We start from the raw sequence: 25,259 nt of genomic DNA on the forward strand, positions 1-25,259 counted from the left end.
CAGTCCTTAGCTCCTTTCTCTTTCTATCTCTCCTATCTTTCCCTTTCTCTGTCCCTTTCTCTCTCGCTCTCCTTCTCTCTATGAGGTAGGAAGATGATAAGGAGCTCAGGGCAGAAGGGAGGTTTTCCCACCCGCTCCCTTTCAGTCTTTGCTTCCTTTTCCTCTCTCTATCTTTCCTTTCTCTGTCGCTTTCTCTCTCTCTCTCCTTCTCTCTATGGGAGGGGTCGGAAGGAAGAGAAGAGCCTCAGGGCAGGAAGGGTGAGGTTCCCAACCCCTCCCTTTCTTTCAGTCCTTAGCTTTCCTTGTCTCTTTCTATCTCTCTATCTTTCCTTTCTCTGTCAACACCAACACCCCCCCCCCACACCACACACTTTTTTTCTCTCTCTCTCTTCTCTCTATGAGTCCCGGTTATGAAGAGGAGAAGGAGCTCAGGCAGGAAGGAGGTCCCACCCCTCTCTTGCAGTCCTTGGCTTCCTTTCCTCTCTCTATCTTTCCCTTTCTCTGTCGCTTTCTCTCTTTCCTCCTTTCTCTCTATGAGGGGTAGGAAAGAGGAGAAGGAGCTCAGGAGAAAGGGAGGTCCACCCCACTCCCTTTCAGTCTTTAGCTTCCTTTTCCTCAATTCTCTATCTTTCCCTTTCTCTGTCGCTTTTTCCTCTCTCTCTCCTTCTCTCTATGAGGGGTAGGAAGAGAGAAGGAGCTCAGGGCAAGGAAATGTAGGTCTCATACCCATCCCTTTCAGTCTTTGCTGCCTTTCTCTCTCTATCTTTCTTTCTCTGTCGCTTTCCTCTTCCTTTCTCCTTTCTCTCAATGGGGGAGAAAGGGAGAAGGAAGCTTTCCCAGGGCAGAAAGGGAGGTTCCCCCACCCCCTCCCTTTCCAGTCTTAGCTTTTTCCTTTCCTTCCTCTCTATTCCTTGCCCTTTCTCTGTCGCTTTTTCTCTCTATCTCCTCTCCTATGGAGGGGCAAGGAAGAAGAGGAACGGAGCTCAGGGCAGGAAAGGGATGGTTCTCATCCCTCCCTTTCAGTCCTTTAGCTTCCTTTCTCTCTCTCCTCTCTATCTCCCTTCTCTTTGTCGCTTTTTTCTCTCTCTATCTTTCTCTCTATGAGGTGTAGGAGTAGGGAGAAGGAGTCAGGGCAGGAGGGAAGGGAGGTCCCACCCCTCCCTTTCAGTCCTTTAGTTACTCTGCGTGCTCTCTATCTCTATCTATCCGTCTCTTTCTGCTATCTCTTTCTCTCTCATCTCTCTCTCTCTCTATCTCTCTCTCCTATGAAGAGTAGGAAGAGGAGAAGGAGCTCAGGGCAGGAATAGGGAGGTTTCCCAACCCCTCCCTTTGATCAGTTCCCTTAGCTTCCTTTACCTCTCCTCTCTTCCTAACTATATAATCCGTATCTTTCTTTCTATCTTCTTTCCTCTCTCTCTCTCTCTCTTCTTCCCTTTCTCTATGAGGGGTAGGAAGAGGAGGAAGGGAGCTCAGGGCAGGAAAGGGAGGGGGTCCCCCCCACCCCCCTTCTTTTCTTCAGTCCTTAGCTTCCATTCCTCTCTCTATCTTTCCCTTTCTCTGTCGCTTTCTCTCTTTCTCCTTCTCTCTATGAGGGGTAGGAAGAGGAGAAGGAGCTTAGGGCAGGAAGGGAGGTCTCACCCCTCCCTTTCAGTCCTTAGCTTCCTTTCCTCTCTCTATATCTCTTATCTTTCCCTTTCTCTGTCCCTTTCTCTCTCTCTCCTTCTCTCTATGAGGGGTATGAAGAGGAGAAGGAACTCAGGGCAGGAAGGGAGGTCCCACCCCTCCCTTTCAGTCTGTAGCTTCCTTTCCTCTCTCTATCTCTCTATCTATCCGTCTCTTTCTCTATCTCTCTCTCTCTCTCTCTCTCTCTCTCTCTCTCTCATCTCTCTATGAAGAGTAGGAAGAGGAGATGGAGCTCAGGGCAGGAAGGGAGGTCCCACCCCTCCCTTTCAGTCCTTAGCTTCCTTTCCTCTCTCTATCTCTCTATCTTTCCCTTTCTCTGTCCCTTTCTCTCTCTCTCCTTCTCTCTATGAGGGGTATGAAGAGGAGAAGGAACTCAGGGCAGGAAAGGAGGTCCCACCCCTCCCTTTCAGTCCTTAGCTTCCTTTCCTCTCTCTATCTTTCCCTTTCTCTGTCTCATTCTCTCTCTCCTTCTCTCTATGAGGGGTAGGAAGAGGAGAAGGAGCTTAGGGCAGGAAGGGAGGTCCCACCCCTCCCTTTCAGTCCTTTACTTCCTTTCCTCTCTCTATCTCTCTATCTATCTTTCCCTTTCTCTATCTCTTCTCTCTCCTCTCTATGAGGGGTAGGAAGAGAAGGAGCTTAAGGCAGAAAGGGAGGTCCCACCCCTCCCTTTCAGTTCTTAACTTCCTTTCCTCTCTCTATCTATCTTTCCCTTTCTCTATCTCTTTCTCTCTCTCTCCTTCTCTCTATGAGAGGTAGGAAGAGGAGAAGGAGCTCAGGGCAGGAAGGGAGGTCCCACCCCTCACTTTCAGTCCTTAGCTTCCTTTCCTCTCTCTATCTGTCCTTTTCTCTATATCTTCTCTCTCTCTCTCCTTCTCTCTATGAGGGGTAGGAAGAGGAGAAGGAGCTCAGGGCAGGAAGGGAGGTCCCACCCCTCCCTTTCAGTCCTTAGCTTCCTTTCCTCTCTCTATCTCTCTTATCTTTCCCTTTCTCTGTCCCTTTCTCTCTCTCCTTCTCTCTATGAGGGGTAGGAAGAGGAGAAGGAGCTCCGCGCAGAAAGGGAGGTCCCACCCCTCCCTTTCAGTCCTTAGCTTCCTTTCCTCTCTCTATCTCTCTATCTATCTTTCCCTTTCTCTATCTCTTTCTCTCTCTCCTGCTCTCTATGAGGGGTAGGAAGAGGAGAAGGAGCTCAGGGCAGAAAGGGAGGTCCCACCCCTCCCTTTCAATCCCTAGCTTCCTTTCCTCTCTCTATCTCTCTTTCCCTTTCTCTGTCGCTTTTTCTCTCTCTCTCCTTCTCTCTATGAGGGGTAGGAAGAGGAGAAGGAGCTCAGGGCAGAAAGGGAGGTCCCACCCCTCACTTTCAGTCCTTAGCTTCCTTTCCTCTCTCTATCTCTCTATCTTTCCCTTTCTCTGTCGCTTTTTCTCTCTCTCTCTCTCTCTATGAGGGGTAGGAAGAGGAGAAGGAGCTCAGGGCAGGAAGGGAGGTCCCACCCCTCCCTTTCAGTCCTTAGCTTCCTTTCCTCTCTCTATCTCTCTATCTTTCCCTTTCTTTGTCGCTTTTTCTCTCTCTGTTTCGCTTTTTTCTCTCTCTCTCCTTCTTCTCTGTGAGGGGTATGAAGAGGAGAAGGAGCTCAGGGCAGGAAGGGAGGTCCCACCCTCCCTTTCAAGTCCTTAGTTCCTTCCTTTCCTCTCTATCTCTCTATCTTTCCCTTTCTTTGTCGTTTTTCTCTCTGGTTTCTCTCTATGAGGGGTATAAGAAGGAAGAAGGAGGCTTTCAGGGCAGGAAGGAAGTCACCCTCCCTAGGTCCCTTAGAGGGGTCCTTTCTCTCTATTCTCTCTAAATCTTTCCCTTTCTTTGGTCGCTTTTTCTCCTCTCTCTCTTTTTCTCTATGAGGGGAGAAAAGGGAGAAGGGAGCTCAGGGCAGGAAGGGAGGTCCCACCCCTCCCTTTCAGTCCTTAGCTTCCTTTCCTCTCTATCTCTCATCTTTCCTTTCTCTCTTTCTCCTTCTCTCTATGAGGGGTAGGAGAGGAGAAGGAGCTTAGGGGCAGGAAGGAGGTCCCACCCCTCCCTTTCAGTCCTTAGCTTTCTCCTTCCTCTCTCTTATATCTTTCTTTATCTTTCCCTTTCTCTCTCTCTCTTCTCTTATGAGGGGTATGAAGAGGAGAAGGAACTCAGGGCAGGAAAGGGAGGTCCCACCCCTCCCTTTCAGTCTGTAGCTTCCTTTCCTATCTCTATCTCTCTATCTATCCGTCTCTTTCTCTATCTCTTTCTCTCTCTCTCTCTCTCTCTTTCTCTCTCCTTCTCTCTATGAAGAGTAGGAAGAGGAGAAGGAGCTCAGGGCAGGAAGGGAGGTCCCACCCCTCCCTTTCAGTCCTTAACTTCCTTTCCTCTCTCTTTCTCTCTATCTATCTTTCCTATTTCTCTATCTCTTTCTCTCTCTCTCCTTTTCTCTTTGAGGGGTAGTTTCAGTCCTTAATTTCCTTTCCTCTCTCTGTCTCTCTATCTATCTTTCCCTTTCTCTCTCTCTCTCCTTCCCTCTACGAGGGGTAGGAAGAGGAGAAGGAGCTTAAGACAGGAAGGGAGGTCCCATCCCTCCCTTTCAGTCCTTAATTTCCTTTCCTCTCTCTATATCTCTTTCTATCTTTCTTATTTCTCTATCTCTTTCTTTCTCTCTCCTTCTCTCTATGAGGGGTAGGAAAAGGAGGAGCTTAGGGCAGGAAGGGAGGTCCCACCCCTCCCTTTCAGTCCTTAGCTTCCTTTCCTCTCTCTATCTAACTTTCCTATTTCTCTATCTCTCTCTCCTTCTCTCTATGAGGAGTAGGAAGAGGAGAAGGAGCTCAGGGCAGGAAGGGAGGTCCCACCCCTCTTTAGTCCTTAGTTCCTTCCTTTCCTCTCTCTCTCTCTCTATCTTTCCCTTTCTCTGTCGCTTTCTCTCAAAAAACAAGGAAAAATATATGAGAAATATAGTAACTCAGAATGTGAACTAATAGCGGTAGAATTTGAATCTGAAAAATTGATGAACATAGTAATATATAGACCTCCTAATACTAAAGAGTTTGACTTAATAATTGAAAAATTGGATGATATATGTAGAAATCACAAGAACTGGACTATTCTCCTATCTGGTGACTTCAACTTTCCTTTCGTAGAATGGAAAGAACGAATAGGAGACTGTGGTTGTACTTATACATATAAAAAAGAGAGTAATAGTAGTGCAGAAGATAAGAGGCAATTTGAAAAGCTATTAGATATGCTACTAGAATACAACATTCAACAAATAAATCACCTGCCAACAAGAAAGGAAAATACTTTAGACCTAGTATTTGTGAACGAGATGAATTATGTTAAAGAAATAATAGTTTATAATGCGAGTATTTCAGATCATAATGTCATAGAATTAACAGTTCATTCCAAAGCAAGTGAAAATAGAGATAAGCAAGAAATGAAAAAGTGGGAAGGATATGGAAAATACAACTTCTACAGTAAAAATATAAAATGGTCAGAAATTAATGAAGAATTAAACAAAGATTGGGATAACATTTTCGTAAGTGATGACATAAGGGTAAATACGGAGATATTATATAAAATATTGGAGAAAATAGTGGATAAATATATACCGAAGAAGAAAAGTAAACATCATTCATGCATACCAAGAGACAGAAGGATCTTGTTCCAGAAAATCAGAAAGTGGAAAAAAGGTCTTGCAAAAGAAAAAAATGCATGGAAAGTTATAGAACTAAAAAGTAAGATAGAAAATGCAGAGCAAAAGATATACAATCAAAAGAAAATGAAAAACGGGACTTGGAAGAAAAAACCCTATTAAATATCAAGCAAACCCCAAACTATTATACTCATATGCGAAGAAGATGAATAAAAGAAGAATAGAAATAGGCCCTCTGAGAATTGAAGGGAGATTAACCGAAGTGAAAAAAAAGGTAAATTTTGGGCCAACATTACTGGCAGGAACGAATAAGAGAGAATTCACCCCTAGAATAGATAATGAAGATAATGATATAGAAGTAAGGGACGAAAATAGTGAATATTTAGCTGACATAGAAATTAATGAAGCTGATATGTGCAGGCAATTAATGAAATTAAAAATGGAGCTGCTGCAGGGCCGGATGGAGTCCCTGCTATTTTGTTAAAGAAAGTAGTTCATTCTATCGCAAAGCCACTTGCAATATTATTAAGACAAAGTGTAGATACAGGCAAGATTTATGATGAGCACAAATTAGCATATATCACCCCTACTTTCAAAAGTGGATCAAGACTAGAGGCAAGTAATTATAGGCCTGTGAGTCTAACATCACATATTATGAAAGTGTATGAAAGGGTAATGAAGAAAAATATTATGAAACATTTAATAAAAAATAATTTGTTTAATATAGGACAAACACGGTTTCGTACCCGGAAAAAGTACACAAACCCAACTGTTAGTCCACCGTGAGAACATATTAAAAAATATGAAAAGCGGAAATGAAACAGATGTGGTTTATCTAGACTTTGCAAAAGCTTTTGACAAAGTAGACCATAATATATTAGCAAAGAAAATTAGAAAACACAATATCGTAGATAAAGTAGGAAGATGGTTAAAAGAATTTTTACACAACAGAAAACAGATAGTTATTGCAAACGATGAGAAATCGGATGAAACCAAGGTAATATCCGGTGTGCCACAAGGTACGGTGCTAGCTGCAATATTGTTTGTTATTATGATTGAAGACATAGACAGTAATGTTAAGGATTCGGTAGTGAGTAGTTTCGCTGATGACACAAGAATAAGTAGAGAAATTACTTGTGATGAAGATAGGAACGCTCTACAAAGAGACCTTAACAAAGTATATGATTGGGCAGAGGTAAATAGGATGGTATTTAACTCTGATAAATTTGAATCAATAAATTATGGAGACAGAGAAGGAAAGCTATATGCATATAGGGGACCTAATAATGAGACAATCACAAATAAGGAAGCAGTTAAAGACCTTGGTGTGATGATGAATAGGAACATGTTATGCAATGATCAAATAGCCATTCTGTTGGCAAAATGTAAAGCAAAATGGGAATGTTGTTACGGCACTTCAAAACAAGAAAAGCTGAACACATGATTATGCTTTATAAAACATATGTTCGTAGTCCACTTGAATATTGCAATATGATATGGTACCCACACTATCAAAAGGATATTGCACAAATAGAGAGTGTACAAAGGTCCTTTACAGCTAGAATAGAAGAAGTTAAGGACCTAGACTACTGGGAAAGACTACAATCCTTAAAATTATATAGTCTAGAAAGGAGAAGAGAACGCTACATGATAATTCAGGCATGGAAACAGATAGAAGGAATAACAGAAAATATCATGGAACTAAAAATATCAGAAAGAGCAAGCAGAGGTAGATTAATAGTGCCCAAAACTATACCAGGAAAAATAAGGAAAGCACACAGAACATTAATCCACTACGCACCAGCATCGATAATGCAGCGTCTATTCAATGCGTTGCCAGCTCATCTGAGGAATATATCAAGAGTGAGCGTAGATGTGTTTAAGAATAAGCTCGACAAATATCTAAACTGCATCCCAGACCATCCAAGATTGGAAGATGCAAAATATACCGGAAGATGTACTAGCAACTCTCTGGTAGACATTAGAGGCGCCTCACACTGAGGGACCTGGGGCAACCCGAACGAACTGTAAGGTCTGTAAGGTAAGGTAAGGTCTATGAGAGGAAGGAGAGAGGAAAGGACTCAGGCAGGAAGGGAGGTTCCCCCCCCCTCCTTTCAGTCCTTACTTCCTTTCCTTCTCTATCTCTCTATCTTTCCCTTTCTCGTCGCTCTCTCTCGTCCTTTTCTCTCTATCTCTCTTTCTCCTTCCTTTCCTACGTCTTTCTCTATCTCCTTCTCTATCTCTTTTAAGTGGTCAAGAGACTCATAAAGAAAATATATATAAATCAACATATTCTGACAAAGAAAATGAATAAGGTGAACATCGTAAATATCCTAATTGATGCAATAGGAAAAAGAATGCCAAAAGCATGCAAACTGTGTAAGGTGTGGTATAGCATAGTTAATCCACAAAACCTGATCAGAAAATGTGCTGCATGCAACATTCCGACGCATCCACAATGTGCTGAGGTAATGCAAGATATGAGAAAAGATACCAGAATATTTTGCTCAACATGTCTATCATGGATAGACCATGTTATTAAATTAAGACTGAATGTACAAATAGTTGAGGATGAAGAAGAGGAAGAAGAAGAAGAGGAAAACGGAAGAGAAGTAAACAAAACTGAACTGACAGAAAAAAATAAGGAAAACAAAGAACAAGATAAAAGTATGGATGCAGAGATACTCATTGATACTACATATGAGGCAATCAAGCAGCATACATACGAAGAAATAAATTACGACATGACAACACAAAAGAAAATCCCGAAGAGGCTCTACCCAGATTTGAACAATGATGGGAAAGAGGAAAAAATAGACAAGAAAGACAAAGTCTGCAACCTTTTGAAAAGAGGCAATTGCAGATTCGGAGAAAGATGTTACTACAAACATCCTAAGGTATGTCAGAACTATGAAATATATGGTAAATGTGCATACCTAGACGGCTATGAGGATGATTGCAGAGATCTACATCCAAAAATATGCAAAAACCTAAAAAAAGGAAAAGGATGTAAGTTCGACAAAAAATGTAAATATATGCACCCTGTAGCCATGAATCAAAATCAAATAAATAATCATTCAAATAATAAAATCCAAAATAAGAAAGAAACAAATAAAGAGAGGAATAAAGAATATCAGTGAAAGAAAAAAACCAAGCCATCAACGCAATATGGTGTGTCACCAAAATATTTCCAACCGTCAGCTCCAAGATACAACTTAAGAGATAAGAACTGTATATATGATGCAAGAGGATATTGCAGATACAGAGAAGCCCCCAATATAGTTTTGTTCTAAAAAGTAATTTTGGTATCTTAGGCCAAAATGTTTACATAGATGTTTTCAAACTATGCTAATCATTAGATATCATTGAGCAATTGCCTTAAAAGTCTGTATGTAGTAGTAATTCATGAATGTTCATCATTCACAGTAGACTTCCTCTGAGCCTCCGATATAGTTTTGTCTTAAAGTAATTCTGGTAGTATCTTTGAGCAAAATATTTTTACATAGATGATGTTTATACAGTGGGCTTTTCAATAAACAATATTGGACAATTGCCTAAAGTTATTCATGTATGTTCGTCATTCATAGCAGACTTCCTGGGAGCCGACGATATACTAGTTTTGTCGGCCATAAAACTTTTTATATCAATGATGTTTACAGCCTAGGCGATTTTTAGACGTTGTTAAACTATTGCCTTAATTGTAATTAATGAATGTTCGTCATTCATAGGCTTAGTGTGAGCCACGAATATAGTTTTGCCCTAAAAACGGAATTCTTGTATCATATGTCATTCCTTTAAGCAAAAAATTACGTTGATGATTTTACAGAGCGTAGGCTACTATAGTAGATTCACATCAACGGTGCATTTGATGTCTAGGCCAGTCCCTTACGACGCTCCTAATTGGCTGTAGATAAACCAATCACGGGGCTGGAAACTCTCTCTCTCTCAAGAGTTCACATAGGCAGGATGTATGTTCCACCTCTCCTGAGGGATACGTCTTTCAAGTTTCCCTCAGGAGAGGTGGAACATACATCCTCCCTATACGAACTCGAGAGAGAGACTGGGACTTTCCACCCGTCATTGGCTTATCAACAGCCAATCAGGAGCGTTGCAGTGGACTGGCCTAGATATCAAATGCACGGCTGATGTGAATCTACTATAGTAAATTCTTTGATCATTGTTTGCTTAGAAGTAATTCTGGAATGTTTTGTCATTCCTTTGAGCCAAAGATTTACATATTTTGTCTACTGAATCGAGTCTTGCTAACAGGTGGTAAATGATATTAAATTAAACCTCACACTTCCCTTTGAAGAGATTTAAAGTAAGGGTAGTAAAAGTAGGAGAGAATGGTGTTTAGGGGAGATGTTATTGTCGGCCGAGGGTCTGTCCCTGTAGTAATTGCTTCAGAATAGTACTCACTTCAGCAGTATAATTGGAAGACTTTTCTCATGTCTCCTTTACAAGGAGGACATGCATTTAGGTTGAGGAAAATTTTGTGAACACTTCTACCAGCAACCAGAAACGACTTTAGCATGACGATGGAGCGCACTAGCATGGCCTACCATCTGGCAGCAGCTCGTGCATAAGCCAAATTGCCTATTAGCGCCAAAGTTCCCTTAAACTCTGAACAGAGGCACGAGAGCCATATCCAAATGTGCCATATCCATATGCTCCAAAGTCTAGATGCACCATATCCAGATGCGCCAGACTCCAGATGTTCCCAAGTGTTTCCATAAGCACCCAAGAGTGTCCATTAGTGCTGAAAAAGTGTCCACAAGTGCCCATCTTCGACATCAAATACGTCTAAAGTGAAGCTCATAGAGGTAGAAAGCAAAGACTACTTTCTGAAGGAAATATGATGTTGACGAGAAAACACTAAAAGAGAACAGTCAACACATTGCTTATTTTCTATTCTAGTACTAGCCTTATAATGTTATCTAAATGTGTCCATGCCTGGCTCCCTCGATTTCTTCCCATGCCAATGCCAGTCTTGTGTCCAGGTTAATGGAAATTAACCTTCAAAGTGAGTGTTGTGTGGTGTAGGAGGTGATTATTCAGCCCACCAGCTCTCCTAGACACATGTCACTGACTTACTCCCTGCACCTGGAAGAAGTCAGCTTGAACATCCAAGGGAGACTGGTGGGAATTATCCCGGGTAATTGCCCCCCTGTCGAACCTGTTGCATGTTCCTAGGTATTGACAGAGCCATTGGAAAGGCATCTACGTGGGAGTGTATGGAGGAGGCAACTATTCAGCCCTTTGGACATCCTAGACTCAAGTCCTTGTCATACTCCCCTTCACCTGGGAGGAGACATATTGGCAGTCCAGGGGATTCTGAGGGGGTTTGCCCCAGGGTAGTTGCCCCTCAATTGAGCCTCTAATCCAGGTCTCAACAGACAGCCACTGAAAAGGTGTCTTCACGTAGGTGGTGTGGATGTGGCGGCTATCCAGCCCATTGGATATCTTAGACCTATAGTCCTTGTCATGCTCCCCTTGGGAGGAGACATGTGGACAGTCCAACAGAGTCCAAGGGGTCTCCAGGTAGTCAGACCTGTAGCCAAACCCAGGTGTTGATAGATAGCCGGTAGAAGGAATCTTCCTGGATGTGCTCTGCCATTCCTTTAGCTCAGAGGCTCCCAACCTTGAAGAGGGATACAATAGTACTATTAAAGACCATTGAAAGGTCTGCTGTGGATGTGTCCTGCACCCCTCAGAGACCGCAGAAGGTCAGGGAATCTCTGCCTTCTTGTGTCTTGTTTTTTTGGGACAACCTGGAGAAGTTTTCTCCAGAACGTTCAGAAGTTTGGCTCCCAAGCGCCTACTTGTGCCAAAGTGTTCAGTGGATTCCAGACACCCTCTTGCTCCCGAACTCTCAGTGGTTGCTGAGCAGCCAGTTGTCCCTGAGTGCCTAGTAGCTCCCCAGCACCCATTGGTGCTCACACTTACAAGAGTACTGGAGTTTACGGTGCCAACTCCATCACAAGCAGCTCCTGCTTCTTCGAGTTTGGATCTATCACTAGATTCCACAGCCCAGACCTTTGTGATAAAGGATTTTTGGGGTCTGACCTTTGTCAGGAACAGAAAAGGCATGTCTTTGGCATTCCTCCCTCATTACTTTGGTGGATCTATCTTTAACGAAGATTTAATCCAGTGTCTGATTTGTCTTTACTAGAACCAGGAATGAGAGTCATCGCCTAGACTTGTCTCTCATGTCATTAATTTTGGAGGAGAGAGCTGTGGTACTCTCACCTTTCTTCTCAGCTCGTGATGATGAGCTCCTGTATTAGGTGTCAAGTCTCAGGATACCCATGTCCCAACATGACTATTAGAAGCCACAGACTAGACAAATGGTCCATAAGGTCCGAGAGGCTGCTGAATCCTAGGTTGTCTGCAGAATGGATACAACCAAAAGGCCTGTATTTAAAAAGGCAGTGGACTGCTGTTAGTTACTTGGATTAACCATTCATTATTTTTTGTGTCTGCATTCCTGTCCTTTGTTAGATATGTTTAGTACTTTTGTTTTCTAATATAGCTGTTGGAATTTTGTTTTCAGTTTAGAGTACTAGAAATCTTGAGGTCATCAAAATGTACCAATGTGGGATTCAGTCAGTAATTTTTTTCTTTTTGGTACTTGTTTTTATTTATGTTGCTTGTCTATTAGAATTGGTTTTTATTTATGTTGCTTGTCTATTGGAATTTGGTTTTTATTATGTTGCTGTCTATTTAGAAATTGGTTTTTTATTTATGTTGCTTGTCTATTAGAATTGGTTTTTATTTATGTTGCTTGTCTATTAGAATTGGTTTTTATTTATGTTGCTTGTCTATTAGAATTGGTTTTTATTTATGTTGCTTGTCTATTAGAATTGCTATATTTTTCTGTTTTGGTGAGAGGATTACTTGTCTCTAGTGCAGAATTATTGTTTATTATACATATGATATATGGTTCCATAGTTATGTTATTGGAATTTCTATGCACCCTGATTAGTGTTCTGGATTTGATATTTTACCTGGAATAGGTTGTTCTCTTGTATCATTTTCATTGTTTGAAGCTACTATACCAAGGAGATTCGGGAGTGACATGCCAATACGTAGTCATGCCAGAATTTTTCCATCATGGGCCTCAGGGGTACTTAAATCTTCAAGCTCACTAATCATAAAATACTATTGGAAAAAATACTCTGAGGACGCAGAAAACTTCTCTAGAAAAAGTCGAGCCTCTTGAAGACCGCTTGGAATAAAAAGCCTTGGATGGCTCAGCGAGAGAAGACGACGACATCACACCGGGAAGGGATGATGTTATAACCACAGGAGGATGAGTGGCCACCACATCTGAAGACACAGGCTGAGAGGATGCTGGGATCATGTGACATCAAGACATCTCTAGAGGCCAGAGCTGGTCGATGGCCTCACTGGTGGAGCAATAAGGTGTGACCCAGAGAGCGTCGATAAGACAAAGGAACACCGCAAGGTGGCAGCACACAAGAGCTAAGTATATCTTAGTTTTACCAGACCACTGAGCTGATTAACAGCTCTCCTAGGGCTGGCGCGAAGGATTAGATATTACGTGACTAGGAACCAATTGGTTACCTAGCAACGGGACCTATAGCTTATTGTGGGATCCGAACCATCTTAGATGACTCCAAACCTGAAACAGCCACCATCTTGTATGCCTCCGAACCTGAAATTAAGAAATTAGATGGCGTAGCCTCCTCCCTCTTGGGAAGAGAATTAGAACCCGAGGGAGAGGGTGGCCACGTTAACATATCATCCTGAGGTACTCCTGATACTTCCATTGACGAGTCAGTGGAAGAAAAGGAAGGCGACAGGGGTACACTTGAACTAGCCACCAGGAGAGCGATAGACAAATCGTCCAGTCGAGGAGAAGAAAAACCCTCCCAAGAAGGAAGAGTCGACACTGTAATGTTCCCTCTTCTTGTAAAACTGTCCACTGTGACTTAGGTCAGGAATGATGTTCCGGGCAGATATTAGTACAGGCAGTCCCCAGGTTACGACGGTCTCGGCTTACGACGTTCCGAGGTTACGATGCTTTTCCATTATATTCATTAGACATTATTTCCAGGGTTACGACGCATGTTCCAGGGTAACGACGCCTACAACGCTCATCTGGCAAATGAAATATGACACCAAAAATGCAAAATAAACAATATTTGAAGGTTTTTTTTATGAAAAATGCCATAAGAATGTAGTTTACATAGTTTTCAATGCACCCAAAGCATTAAAAGTAAGGTTTTCTTAGGATTTTTGACGATGTTCCAGCTTATGACTATTTTCCGCTTACGATGCGTCTCAAGAACAGAACCCCCGTCGTAACCCGGGGACTGCCTGTAGTTGTAAAATAATTCACTCGGCACCTATGAGGATCTGTATGAGGATTTGTAACTGGAGACGATAGAAACCTTGAGAACGGGAATCCTTGAATGCCCAGGCACATGCGTTTATGAGGCTGCGAAGACTCTGAGGAATCCATATTAAACAGAAACACTTGCACAACAAACACTGAAAAGAAAAAAAAAAGGAAAACACAGGCACAAAAAACCGGCTTGGAAGGAGAGCAAAAGCCATAATGTCTACTCTCCAGGGCAGTTGAAGAAGAGACTGAACGCGTCACGCAGTGCGATGCACGGTCTCTGACCAGCTCTTACCTCGTACGTGCAGGAGTTGACAGATCTCAAAGATTCCTTGCTATACAGTGTTGGATTGTTTTAACTGGTTAACAGCTGGCACTTGGAGATTATCCTATTGTTAAGGCTGAAGGTTTGTTCCACATAGGAACAAGATATCATTGGCTTTTTATCAAGTTAAACCTTTCGCCAACGACAAGTGAAAAATGACTCTCCAAATACTATCCGATCCCTACCCTACCCCAAAAGGGGATGGCATAACATGATTAATATGGCCCAAGTGTGAGCTAAATCCATTTGCTAGGACTAAGAGTATTACGATAATGCAATTATCCCCATCCTAATCACATTATAGGCAAACCAGACAGAATGCTGAGAGTTCTATTCTTAGAACCAGGCCTCCTTAGGAATCTGTGGTCCAGCTCCACAGTAGTTCCACCTGATAAAACAAATTCAAACATTGTCAGGTAGATGATGGCTCTGCCACAGTTCTCACTATTTAGCTTCAGATTTAACTTCACATCAAGCTATGATATGTTTTCTTATTTATTAGATATGGAAAATTTTGACAAACATGGAAAAATTCACAAATATTAATCCAAAAATATATAATGTCATATGGGTCCCTTTTGTGTTGTTATAAGGACTTGGGTTCAAACTTAGGGGGTAAAAAATCCACAGGTTATGGATGGTAATCAATATTCAGTGTAGTTATCTAACCAATTGCAAGAATAAAAGCCTCGGCATCTTACTACAGCATGGTTAATCCAAAACACTTGGGAGTATAAAAGATACATGTGTAGGAGGAGGTTTATTTAACACAAAACACAAACAGGACAAAAAACTTTCCAGTCTAGTTTATTTGTGAATAAAATTTAATATTAAAAGTAACAGACATGAAACTTGAGAAATTATTATGCAAACAAGCTTTCTTTATTTAGCATTTCAAAAGTCTTGTCTTCTTTTAACTAGAAAGAGCAATATGTTCATCAAGTGTTCCAACAATGAAAAATAAATATCCAAATCTAATACCTGGAAGAAACATTTTACTATTATACATAAGACTACGTAACTGTACAAATGTAAGGCAAATTTATTGCTGTGTCAAGTATATGTATCTTAATTTACAGAAACAGTAATGATTATGTCTTATAACAGTCTGTATTTGTACATGGAATTTAAAAAAAACCTTGAAGTCCATAATCTGTCTGTACAACCATTGTACACAAATGAGCAATAATCTATTTAGTCCTTGAGATTAAGACCATCCTGTATACAGTGTTACATTTTATAACATTAACAATTACTTATTTAAAAGTAACTGGACACCTAGACAAGAGAATAGGTTAAGAAATTTCCGGCTCTGTCGGTATCAAATAAAATTTAAGCAAGTAAAGCACTGAAAAATTAAAAGTAAAATTAAGGATACATACTAGCACCAATATATATATACAACAATTTTGGCACAAAGTACTAGTTATCGGCGGGGTGCTGTTAAGAGAAAACCACCATTAACCGAAACCAGGGATTTATGGCACCGAGTTTCGGTTAATGCCGCCTTTCTTAGGTATGTTAAGGTGCCATAACTCAATTATCGGTACCTTAGGGCGCTTATGACCAAAACTCGGCCCGTTGGCGCTAAACAAACACCATAAAACCGGATTGCCATTAACTGACTCTACCGATAACTGGGGACTGCCTGTACTACCATATCCCTTCTTCAGGTGCAAAAAAAAAAAAAAAAAAAAAAAAACCTAAATAAATAAAATTGCAGATTAACATGCAATCTTCAAATTTAATTTGTCATCAGCATCATTAGACTGCCAAGTTAACTTATTTCTCTTTTCTGACATTCACAGTCAAGGCTAAAATGACAAGAAATATTAATGCGTAACATTAATATATCATTAGTTCTTTTATATACTTCCATGTATAACAAGGTTTAATTAACCCTCTTACGCCGAAGCCCTAAAAATCAAAACCTCTCCTGTATGCCGGCGCCGGTTTGGAGTGAGCGCGGAACCGGAAAAAATAATTTTTTCAAAAAAATCACAGCGCGCTTAGTTTTGAAGATTAAGAGTTCATTTTTGGCTCATTTTTTTTTCATTGCCTGAAGTTTAGTATGCAATCATCAGAAATGAAAAATAATATCATTATCATATGTAAATAATGCGATATATGGTAGCGAAAAAAAAAAAATTCATAGATAATTGTATTCAAATCACGCTGTGCAAAAAACGGTCAAAGCTAACGAGTTACTTTTTTTTTCGTTGTATTGTACACTAAATTGCAATCATTTTGATATATAATACATAGTAAAACAATAAAAGCAACAACGGAAAAATATTATCACAAAATGATGTACGAATTCGTAACGAGCGGACGTAAAAAAATGTTATTTAAAAAATTCACCGTAATTCTAAATAATGTTCTAGAGACTTCCAATTTGTTTCAAAATTAAGACAAATGATTGAATATTACAATACTGTAAGAGTTTTAGATTAGAATTGCAGATTTCGACCATTTTGGAAGAGTTAAATTTGACCGAATGTCGAAATTTTAATATATATATTTTTTCATATGCACATATTTTGAAGATGGAAAAAGCTACAACCTTCAATTATTTTTTATTGTATTCTTCATGAATTTGCGCACATTTTGATATATGAAACTCTATAAAAAGGCTAATATGAAAAGGAGCAAATATTATGATAATGCCATGTACGTATTTCGGAGACTTGCGGCCGCGAATCGGCGCGCGGAGTGAAGGTAAATATATTTTTCAAAAATTCACCATAAATCACAATATTGTTTTAGAGACTTCAAATTTGTTTCAAAATGAAGAAAAATGACGGAATATTACTAGGCCGTAAGAGTTTTATCTTACAATTGCGTTTTTCAACTATTTCGGTAGAGTCAAATTTGACCGAACGTGGTTTTTTTTCTATTTATCGTGATTTATATGCAAATATTTCGAAAAAAGAGAAAAGCTACAACCTTCAATCATTTTTAATTGTATTCTACATGAAATTGCACACATTTTCATATATAAAACTTTATGTAACAGCTAATTTTAAATGGTGCAAACATTTCGACAATCGCACAAAAAAATTCTGATTTTTTCGGAAGAGTTACCGCGCGAACGTATTTTTTTTTTTTTCATAAATTCACCATAAATCGAAATATTGTGCTAGAGACTTCCAAGTCGTTGCAAAATGAAGGTAAATGATTGAATATTACTAGAATATAAGAGTTTTAGCTTACAATTGCGTTTTTCGACCATTTCGGTAGAGTCAAAGTTGACCGAAAGTTGAAATTTTTGCACTTAACGTTATTTATATGAAAATATTTCAAAACTGATAAAAGCTACAACCATGGGTTGTTTTTTGTTGTATTGTGCATGAAATTGCGCACATTTCCATATATAAGACTTTATGTAACGGCAAATTTAAAAGGGTGCAAACATTAGGACAATCGCACGAAAAAATTTATCAGAAGAGTTATCGCACGAACGTAAGGAAAAAGTTTTTTCATAAATTCACCATAAATCAAAATATTGTGCTAGAGACGTCCAATTTGTTGCAAAATGAAGGCAAATGATTGAATATTACTATAATATAAGAATTTTAGCTTACAATTGCGTTTCTCGACCATTTCTGTAGAGTCAAAGTTGACCGAAGGTTGAAATTTTTGCACTTATCGTTATTTATATGAAAATATTTCAAAATTGATAAAAGCTACAATCATGAGTATTTTTTAGTTGTATTGTGCATGAAATTGGGCACATTTTCATATATAATACTTCATGTAAAGGATAATTTAAAATGGTGCAATAATTATGTCAAAGTGACGAAATAATTTCCGAGATGTGTCACTGATACTTTTTAGTGCGATAAGAAAGAAATTCGCGCTTGCGCGCCTGCGTAGCGATTGTAAACAAAACAACGCCTTGATCCGTGAACTCCCAGCATCCCCCAAGGCGCGTGATACAAAAGTTTTCGGCTGGTAGGCCTCTAAGTATTTTTCCGCGAATTTTTAAAAAAACTTTTTTGAGCCGACGTATGATACGTCCAATCGGCATACGGGAGACATTTTGACTCGACGTTTAATACGTCCAATCGGCGTAAGAGGGTTAAAGTGCTGAATGATATGAATGGTTCACCTAAAATTATAGCATATTTTTAATATTGGAGTTTAAAGCTCAATTTCATTGAAAAATGCATGCTATTTATTTACTAACTGCTCACATTTTGGGTAAATCCTTTATTTGAAAAAAAATTTATTTGTAAACCTCTTGGATTATGTACTGCTTATTGATATATAGCAAAAGCATTGAGAGTTACTATGCCAATGTTGACCAGTAAACTTTAAATTTCACTGGTACAGTTCTATTTCATTTTGTATCTAATATCAATTAGTTCCTATCACTAGATTACAGAGACGAACACTTCAAAACCAAGACTAAACTCGTAACATTAGGGTAGAGATTAACTGGCAACCACGTTTGTACTTACCCCAACCTCACCAAACATCTTACATCAAACTCTTGAAGATGCATTTTTTCAAATTCCTAAACCGTAAACCTGATTCCTTTTGTTTCTAATATAAATCATTGTAACCATAACCATAAGCACCAGTCTGATATGATTTACAGAATCTGGCTTGTTGTCATATACAGGATATGTAAAAAAAATTATTTATCATAATTCAGTATGTTTGCTTCACATGTTTCTCCCTTGCTTTGTACTCCTGCAACAGTTGTTCTACATTATGTTTAAGTCAGTGATAAGTACTCTAGGACACCTGAATATAACATCAAGGGTTTCACAGTGAAGATACTATGCTTTAACAAATGCCTTTACAGGCTTAACAGATCATCCCATTCTTTGATTTATGAATAATAGAGATGAGTATCTGGCTTCCTATAGTGAACAATTAAAGCTTGTGCTGAAAGACAAGAGGATAGACTTATTTTTAAGCAGTTTTCAGTATACAGCTTTCCATTTCAAGAAGCAATTTTCTTTACTTTTTAACCTGCTACTAACATTTATTCAAACACCACAGTGAATGCATGGTGGGACTAAGATTAATAAGCAATGTTGTTACCTAGTATTTAACTTTTACTGCGCTGCATAAAAATAAAAAAATTTTCTTTTAAATAAATAATTATGCAAAATAAATTTTTTTTAAAGGAGAAACATAATGATTATGCTTTTACAGGACAAAACAACAACGTTACACTATTATGAGTTGCTACATTGCTTCAAACAATCTAAGGGCTTAAGACTATAGGTACACTTAAATTTTTTACTGTTCCAATAACCCTGTATCAATTTGTGCAAGAGCAGATGTGAAATCTCCAATATTGCTGAATAAAACAGAATGCTATTATTAGGCAGCTAAGCTCTACCCATTCTAAGGTTTGCAATTGAAAATGAATCAATGAAATGGGATATATTATGCATTTTTTAAAGTAAATTCATTGCTGTTAGTTACTATGTACATAAGACCGTTTTACAATGTATACATACACTACATTGCAAGAATTAATTTAAAACATATTTAACCAGTTCATTAGCAAAGGAGAAGTATAGTATTTATCAACAATAATATCACATTGTTATAACAGTGTTTACTACAGTACTTAGTAATTTTACATGCTTAAATGTTTACTTCAATAAAAAAAATTATGCCTTGTGCATAAGACAATATAACAATAATGGTGAAATTCACCTTTCTATTTTCATAGTACAATCTGATCTGTATCAGGTTCATAACTTTTAGTAACGTTTTTATAGCTAAAAAAACTTATCTATCTTAGGAGGAATTTACTGTTGCAACATTCTTAACCCAAACTGCATCTAGGATCTAGTTTTCCGATATAAATAAGTACAGTATTAAAAATATATTTTTTTTCTGTTATCCTTCATTACATTCTATAAAGCTGCTAAAATATACATAACTACTGTACAGATTAAGAGGTGGTTTGCTTCACAGCCAAACTAAAATGTTTCATCATCATTACATTCACCCGTTTCATGTCCAAACACTGGAATGAAAAAAAAAAATATGGTTACAATTTGAAGCAAAGTAAGATTTCAAGTTTTCCAGATCTGTATTCTTAATATTTCCACAAAATATTCCTGTATGCATCATACCTGTTTCCTCCTTTTATGCAAGCTAATTTTCCAAGATTAACAACAAACAGTTATTTAATAAAGACAAATTTTTTTTATTATAAATAAATCAATGCATGATAAATTATATCAACTTAAAATTTTGCACTCTTTCTAATCATTAAAATAAAAACTCACCTTCACAAGTATCACAGTAAGGTCTTGTAGAGCCTCGATCCCCATGGCACTGCGTTGGGGGAGGAGATTCTGACGATGCTTGCTTAGGGCATTCTTCTGTATCATGAGCATCAAAACAGTCACAGATATCACAGTACATACGTGGTGCTACAGGATGCCGACCAGCTGGGCTGACCCCATTTCTGCAAATAAGATTATATGTGTGTACTATTATCCTATACAGCAATACCCTGAACTTACACGATTTGATTTGCACAAATTCACAATAGCGTGAACTTTTCATCGGAACTTAGCTAATTATCATACAAGAGTTCTTCACAATAACAAGAACATTTGTGAACACTCCAGAAGCACTGCAAAACCCTGCAAAAGTGTTTGTTTAATTTATTATGCAAATTTTTAAATTCTACGGCTTTTCTATTATTTTTATTTTTGTACATGCATAAATATGCAAGCAGTGCATATATGTACTTTTATAAGATGTGATACCCACTCACATAGTTACTGCACTTTTCAAAGATGATATCCCTTCATATATTTGTTTAATTTTTGAAGTACATACTAATACACTACAATTAGTATAAGTTTGCTTTAAGTGTAAAATCAGTACGGAGATTTTGCGTTTGCTATTTATATTTTTTAAAATACTAATACAAAAGCAGTAGGTAAACATCAGAGTTGTCGTTCTGTGAAAATTACTTTCTTAACCTCGGAGAAAAGTACTGGTACAATCTGTATGTACGTAACGTAATTAAAGCACATACAGTTAATGTACTTTCAGACTTTCACACGATTTAAACATGATACCCCTCCAGAGTTTTACCTACATGATGTATGTCTCTCTCTCTCTCTCTCTCTCCCTCCTCTCTCTCTCTCTCTCTCTCTCTCTCTCTCTCTCTCTCTCTCTCTCTCTCTCTCTCATTACCTTTTACTCTGACAGAAAAAGAAAATGGCATCCCATGAATTAGGGGTAACTTTAGTATACGTACGAAAGTGGATATGTATGTACATTTTTATGCCAACCAGTTATTCCCTTTTTAAGCGTAATGTATTAAAATAAATTTCAAATCAAATTACAGTAACTTTAATTTCATTTAAAAGTTAGCCTAATACTTAGGGAGCATGATTAGGGAAATCTAGAGTTTTCAAACTCTTGAAGTAAGCATTTATTAGCAATTTCAGAGACCGTGCCAAACTTAAACGAAACTTCCCCTTGTGTGAGGAGGTCTGGAACCTAACCTCACATAAGTTCGGGGTATTACTGTAATCACTGTACAGGCAGTCCCCGCCTTACAACTGGGGTTCCGTTCTTGAGATGCAAACTATGTAAACTGCATTTTTAATTAAAAAACCTTCAAATATTGATTATTTTGCATTTTTGGAGTCATTTCTTCCCGCAGATCGGCGGTGTAACCCTGGAACATACATTGTAAACCTGGAAATAATTTTTGATGAATATACCATAATTTCGGAATGTTGTAAGCCGTACCCATCGTAAGCCGGGACTGCCTGTAGTATAGGCAACATAATTATAAAACAACACTGACTTGTTCACAAGTATGTAGCCACAGTATAATGTTAGGAACCATAATGGTAATATCAATAAGACAGTATAATAATGCATTATAGTACTATTCATAAATACGTACACTACTATAAAATACTATACAAAATATGCTGACTTGGTCAAAAGTTAATAGCTATACTACAGTGGTACCTCGAGATACAAAATTAATCAGTTTCGAGGCAGCCTTTGAATCATGAGTTTTTCGTGCCTTGAACCGCACTTTACATGTAAAATGGCTAATCCGTTCCTAGCCCTCCGAAAACATCCCAGTAAATTTCAAAATAAAGCTAAATTGACCTATAAACAATGAAATACTACAACAATTTGGACCATTCAATATCTAACTTAATACGTAATAGTAGTACTAATATGTATGTACCTGTAAATAAATTATTAGTGTACATGGTATACAAGAAATACTGTACGTACATACGTACGTATGTAGTAAAATGTGGAAGCTTACCTTTCGAGTGAGGCTATCTCCGAAAGTGGCGACAGAGGAGGAGAACAAACGGCAGAAAACTTCTTATAGTATGTACACTTAACTTTACGAACACATAAAAAAATGTCAGGAAAACATAAACTAAACTTTACAAAACACATTAAGAAAACTGTAACACTTAACTTTACAAAAAACTTTAAAATAATTTTTTTTTTTTTGTCTTTTTTTTATTTTTACTTTTTTTTTACTTTTTTATTTATTATTTTATTTTATTTTATTTATTTATTTATCTATTTTTTTTATTTTACAAAATTTCAATTTCTTCACCACTTTCATCTTTCTGTTTTTTTCATAGTATCACTTGGTTCTTCCTTTTTGCTTACTCCTACTAAAGGCCTCTTTAAAAAATAACTATCCAAGGAAAGATTGCTTCTGCCTGCTTTTGACAATGTTCCTGAAACGACTCGGGCAAACGTCATCGAAGTGTGCAAGCATACGACCTGTGTAAGCCTTTTCGGGGTGTCTCTTTTCTACAAATAATTGCACCTTATGAAAAGCAGCTAGAACATCCTTAATTTCTGCCGTTGTCATAGCGTTGTCGTCGTCCTCCTCGCCGCTGCAAGAGAACTCTTCTTGAACGACGTTATGTTGCATGGCCTCCAACTCCTTCAGGTCATCCGTCGTAAGCTCCTCTTGGTGCCTCGAGAAGGTCATTGATGTCGTCCTCGTCGACGACCAGCCCCATGGACTTGCAGAGTGCAATAATCTCGTCAAGATCTGGTTGCAAAACAGTTTCAGGATCATCAACTGTTCCTGAATCTGCAGCACCAGCTTCACCCACGTCGAATCCCTCGAAGTCTCGGGTGGATACGGCATCAGGCCAGAGTTTCCTCCACGAAGAATTCAAGGTTCGCCTCGAAACCTCCTGCCAAGCTTGGTTGATGAGTCGGGTGCATATCACAACATCGAAATGCTCCTTCCAAAATTCACGCAAGGTGAGGTTTGTGGTATTGGTGATGTTGAAACATCTCTTGAAAAGATGTTTTGTATACAGCTTCTTGAAGTTCGATATCACTTGCTGGTCCATGGGCTGGAGGAGAGGGGTGGTGTTAGGCGGAAGATAAAGAACCTTGATAAACGAATTCTCTGCTAGGATATCTTCTTCGAGGCCAGGAGGGTGAGCAAGGGCATTGTCCAACACCAGCAGACATTTCAGAGGGAGGCACTTCTCTTCCAAGAATTTCTTCACTGTTGGGCCGAAACACAGATTTACTCACTCGGTGAACAAAAGTCTCGTTACCCAGGCTCGAGGAGTCTCCGAATGATACACAAGTAGGGGCTTCACCTCGCAATCCCCACTGGCGTTCAAACAAAGTGCGAGCGTAAGCCTGTCTTTCATAGGCTTATGCCCAGGTACCTTCTTCTCTTCCTGCCTAATGTACGTCCAACGAGGCATTTTTTTCCCCAAAAAAGGCCATTCTCATCACAGTTGAAGACTTGCTGAGAACTGTAGCCTTCGTTGAGCGTCATCTCGTCGAACGTCTTAATAAAGGCTTTGGCCGCTTTCGTGTCTGAGCTGGCCGCCTCCCCATGCCGCACCACCGAATGGATGCCAGTCCGCTTACGGAATTTTTCGAACCACCCATGAGAAGCCTTTAACTCTGGGGTTGGCGTAGATGTCCCTTCTCCTCCGTCGTCTTCAGTCTGGGCAATCAAATCGCCGAAAATAGCGCTGGCCTTGAGGCAGATTGCCGTCTCCGTTATCATATCGCCAGCGATTTCTTGTCTTTTATCCACACAAGAAGCAGCCTTTCCATCTCATCGTGCACGTGGCTCCTCTTGCTGGACAAAATAGTCGCGCCCTTGGAAGGTGTAGCTGCTTTGATGACATCCTTCTGCTTAAGGATGGTGCCTATTGTCAACGGATTTCGGCCTATTCCTTGGTGATCACACCCAATCACATACCAGCTTCATACTTTTTAATGATCTCCATCTTTGTCTCCAAAGAAAGCATCCTCTTCTTTCCTACTTCAACTTTCTTGGGACCCATGACTACGTATATACTGTACGTAATTAAGTTATGTATAGTATATATACATATGAAGTAAAGTTCTCACACAACACGATAATAAACGAAATTGTATAGAACGAACGAATTCTGCGTGCTTACGATACCGATGATGCCGCAAAGTGGCCGAAGAAGCACGCTGCTACATAGATGCACGATGAGAGAGATGCTGACCAATAGGAGAGAAGGATCTTATGGCAGTGACTAGCATCAGGAACCAATGGGAGAGCGGGAGGATGGTGGCAAGTCTACTCAGTTGGCGGCGCGCGAGTTTTAAAATTGTTATCGGTGGTACGGGCGAATCTCGGACTTTACAGCAACAAACTTTCGTATCTTGAACAATTTTCATATGTAGACCCACAAAAATCTTTGTATTTGCTTTCGTATCTCGAGGTACCAATGTAGTAGTATGCTGTTATGAATCATAATATGTAATGGGTTATTCCATAAAAAAGTAGTACAGTATGATTATATGTTGTATAATTGTTATTAGTATTTTATGCATTGTTGAAATATGGTGGGTGTCTTATATAAGGAGAGCATATGGTTGATTCTAGAAGGTGTCTGTTGATGTATTTAAGTTGTGTTGTGATGTCATAGACAAGATGGCGGCAGCGTCGGTGGGATGTAAACAATAACACAGGCCAGTATGAGACGTGGGTGTAGTGTTTGGTTGGTAGGGGAGAGCTCTCTGTCTGGTAGGAGTTTTTGGGTCGTAAGTCTTGTTGTGTTTTTGATCTAAGGTGGTTTCTGGAGTATACTGGAGTTGGAGAACGAGTACAGGTGGGTAGATTATTCATTTGTGTTAAAGTTAGGCTAGGCTAAAATTCAAACAGTAAACCCCCATATTTGCGGGGGATGCATCCCAGACCTCCCACAAATAG

General features: G+C 39.2%; 1 protein-coding gene across 6 annotated transcripts in view; it reads right to left on the bottom strand.

The window, feature by feature from the left end:
- Nucleotides 1-14,782: 14,782 nt before the first annotated feature.
- The window catches only part of LOC135204045 (CAP-Gly domain-containing linker protein 1-like), a 273,397-nt gene continuing 262,920 nt past the window's right edge, over nucleotides 14,783-25,259 (bottom strand). For all 6 annotated transcript variants that reach the window (XM_064234002.1, XM_064234000.1, XM_064234001.1 and 3 more), the window contains 2 exons: nucleotides 20,299-20,480; nucleotides 14,783-20,033 (listed from right to left, as the gene is read on the bottom strand). In XM_064234002.1, the coding sequence (XP_064090072.1) occupies nucleotides 19,987-20,033; nucleotides 20,299-20,480 (229 nt within the window). In that variant the 3' untranslated portion in view covers nucleotides 14,783-19,986. The remainder of the gene's footprint in view (nucleotides 20,034-20,298; nucleotides 20,481-25,259) is intronic.

Source organism: Macrobrachium nipponense, chromosome 44, assembly GCF_015104395.2.
Source record: "Macrobrachium nipponense isolate FS-2020 chromosome 44, ASM1510439v2, whole genome shotgun sequence".
In the NCBI taxonomy this organism is placed as follows: Eukaryota; Metazoa; Arthropoda; class Malacostraca; order Decapoda; family Palaemonidae; genus Macrobrachium; species Macrobrachium nipponense.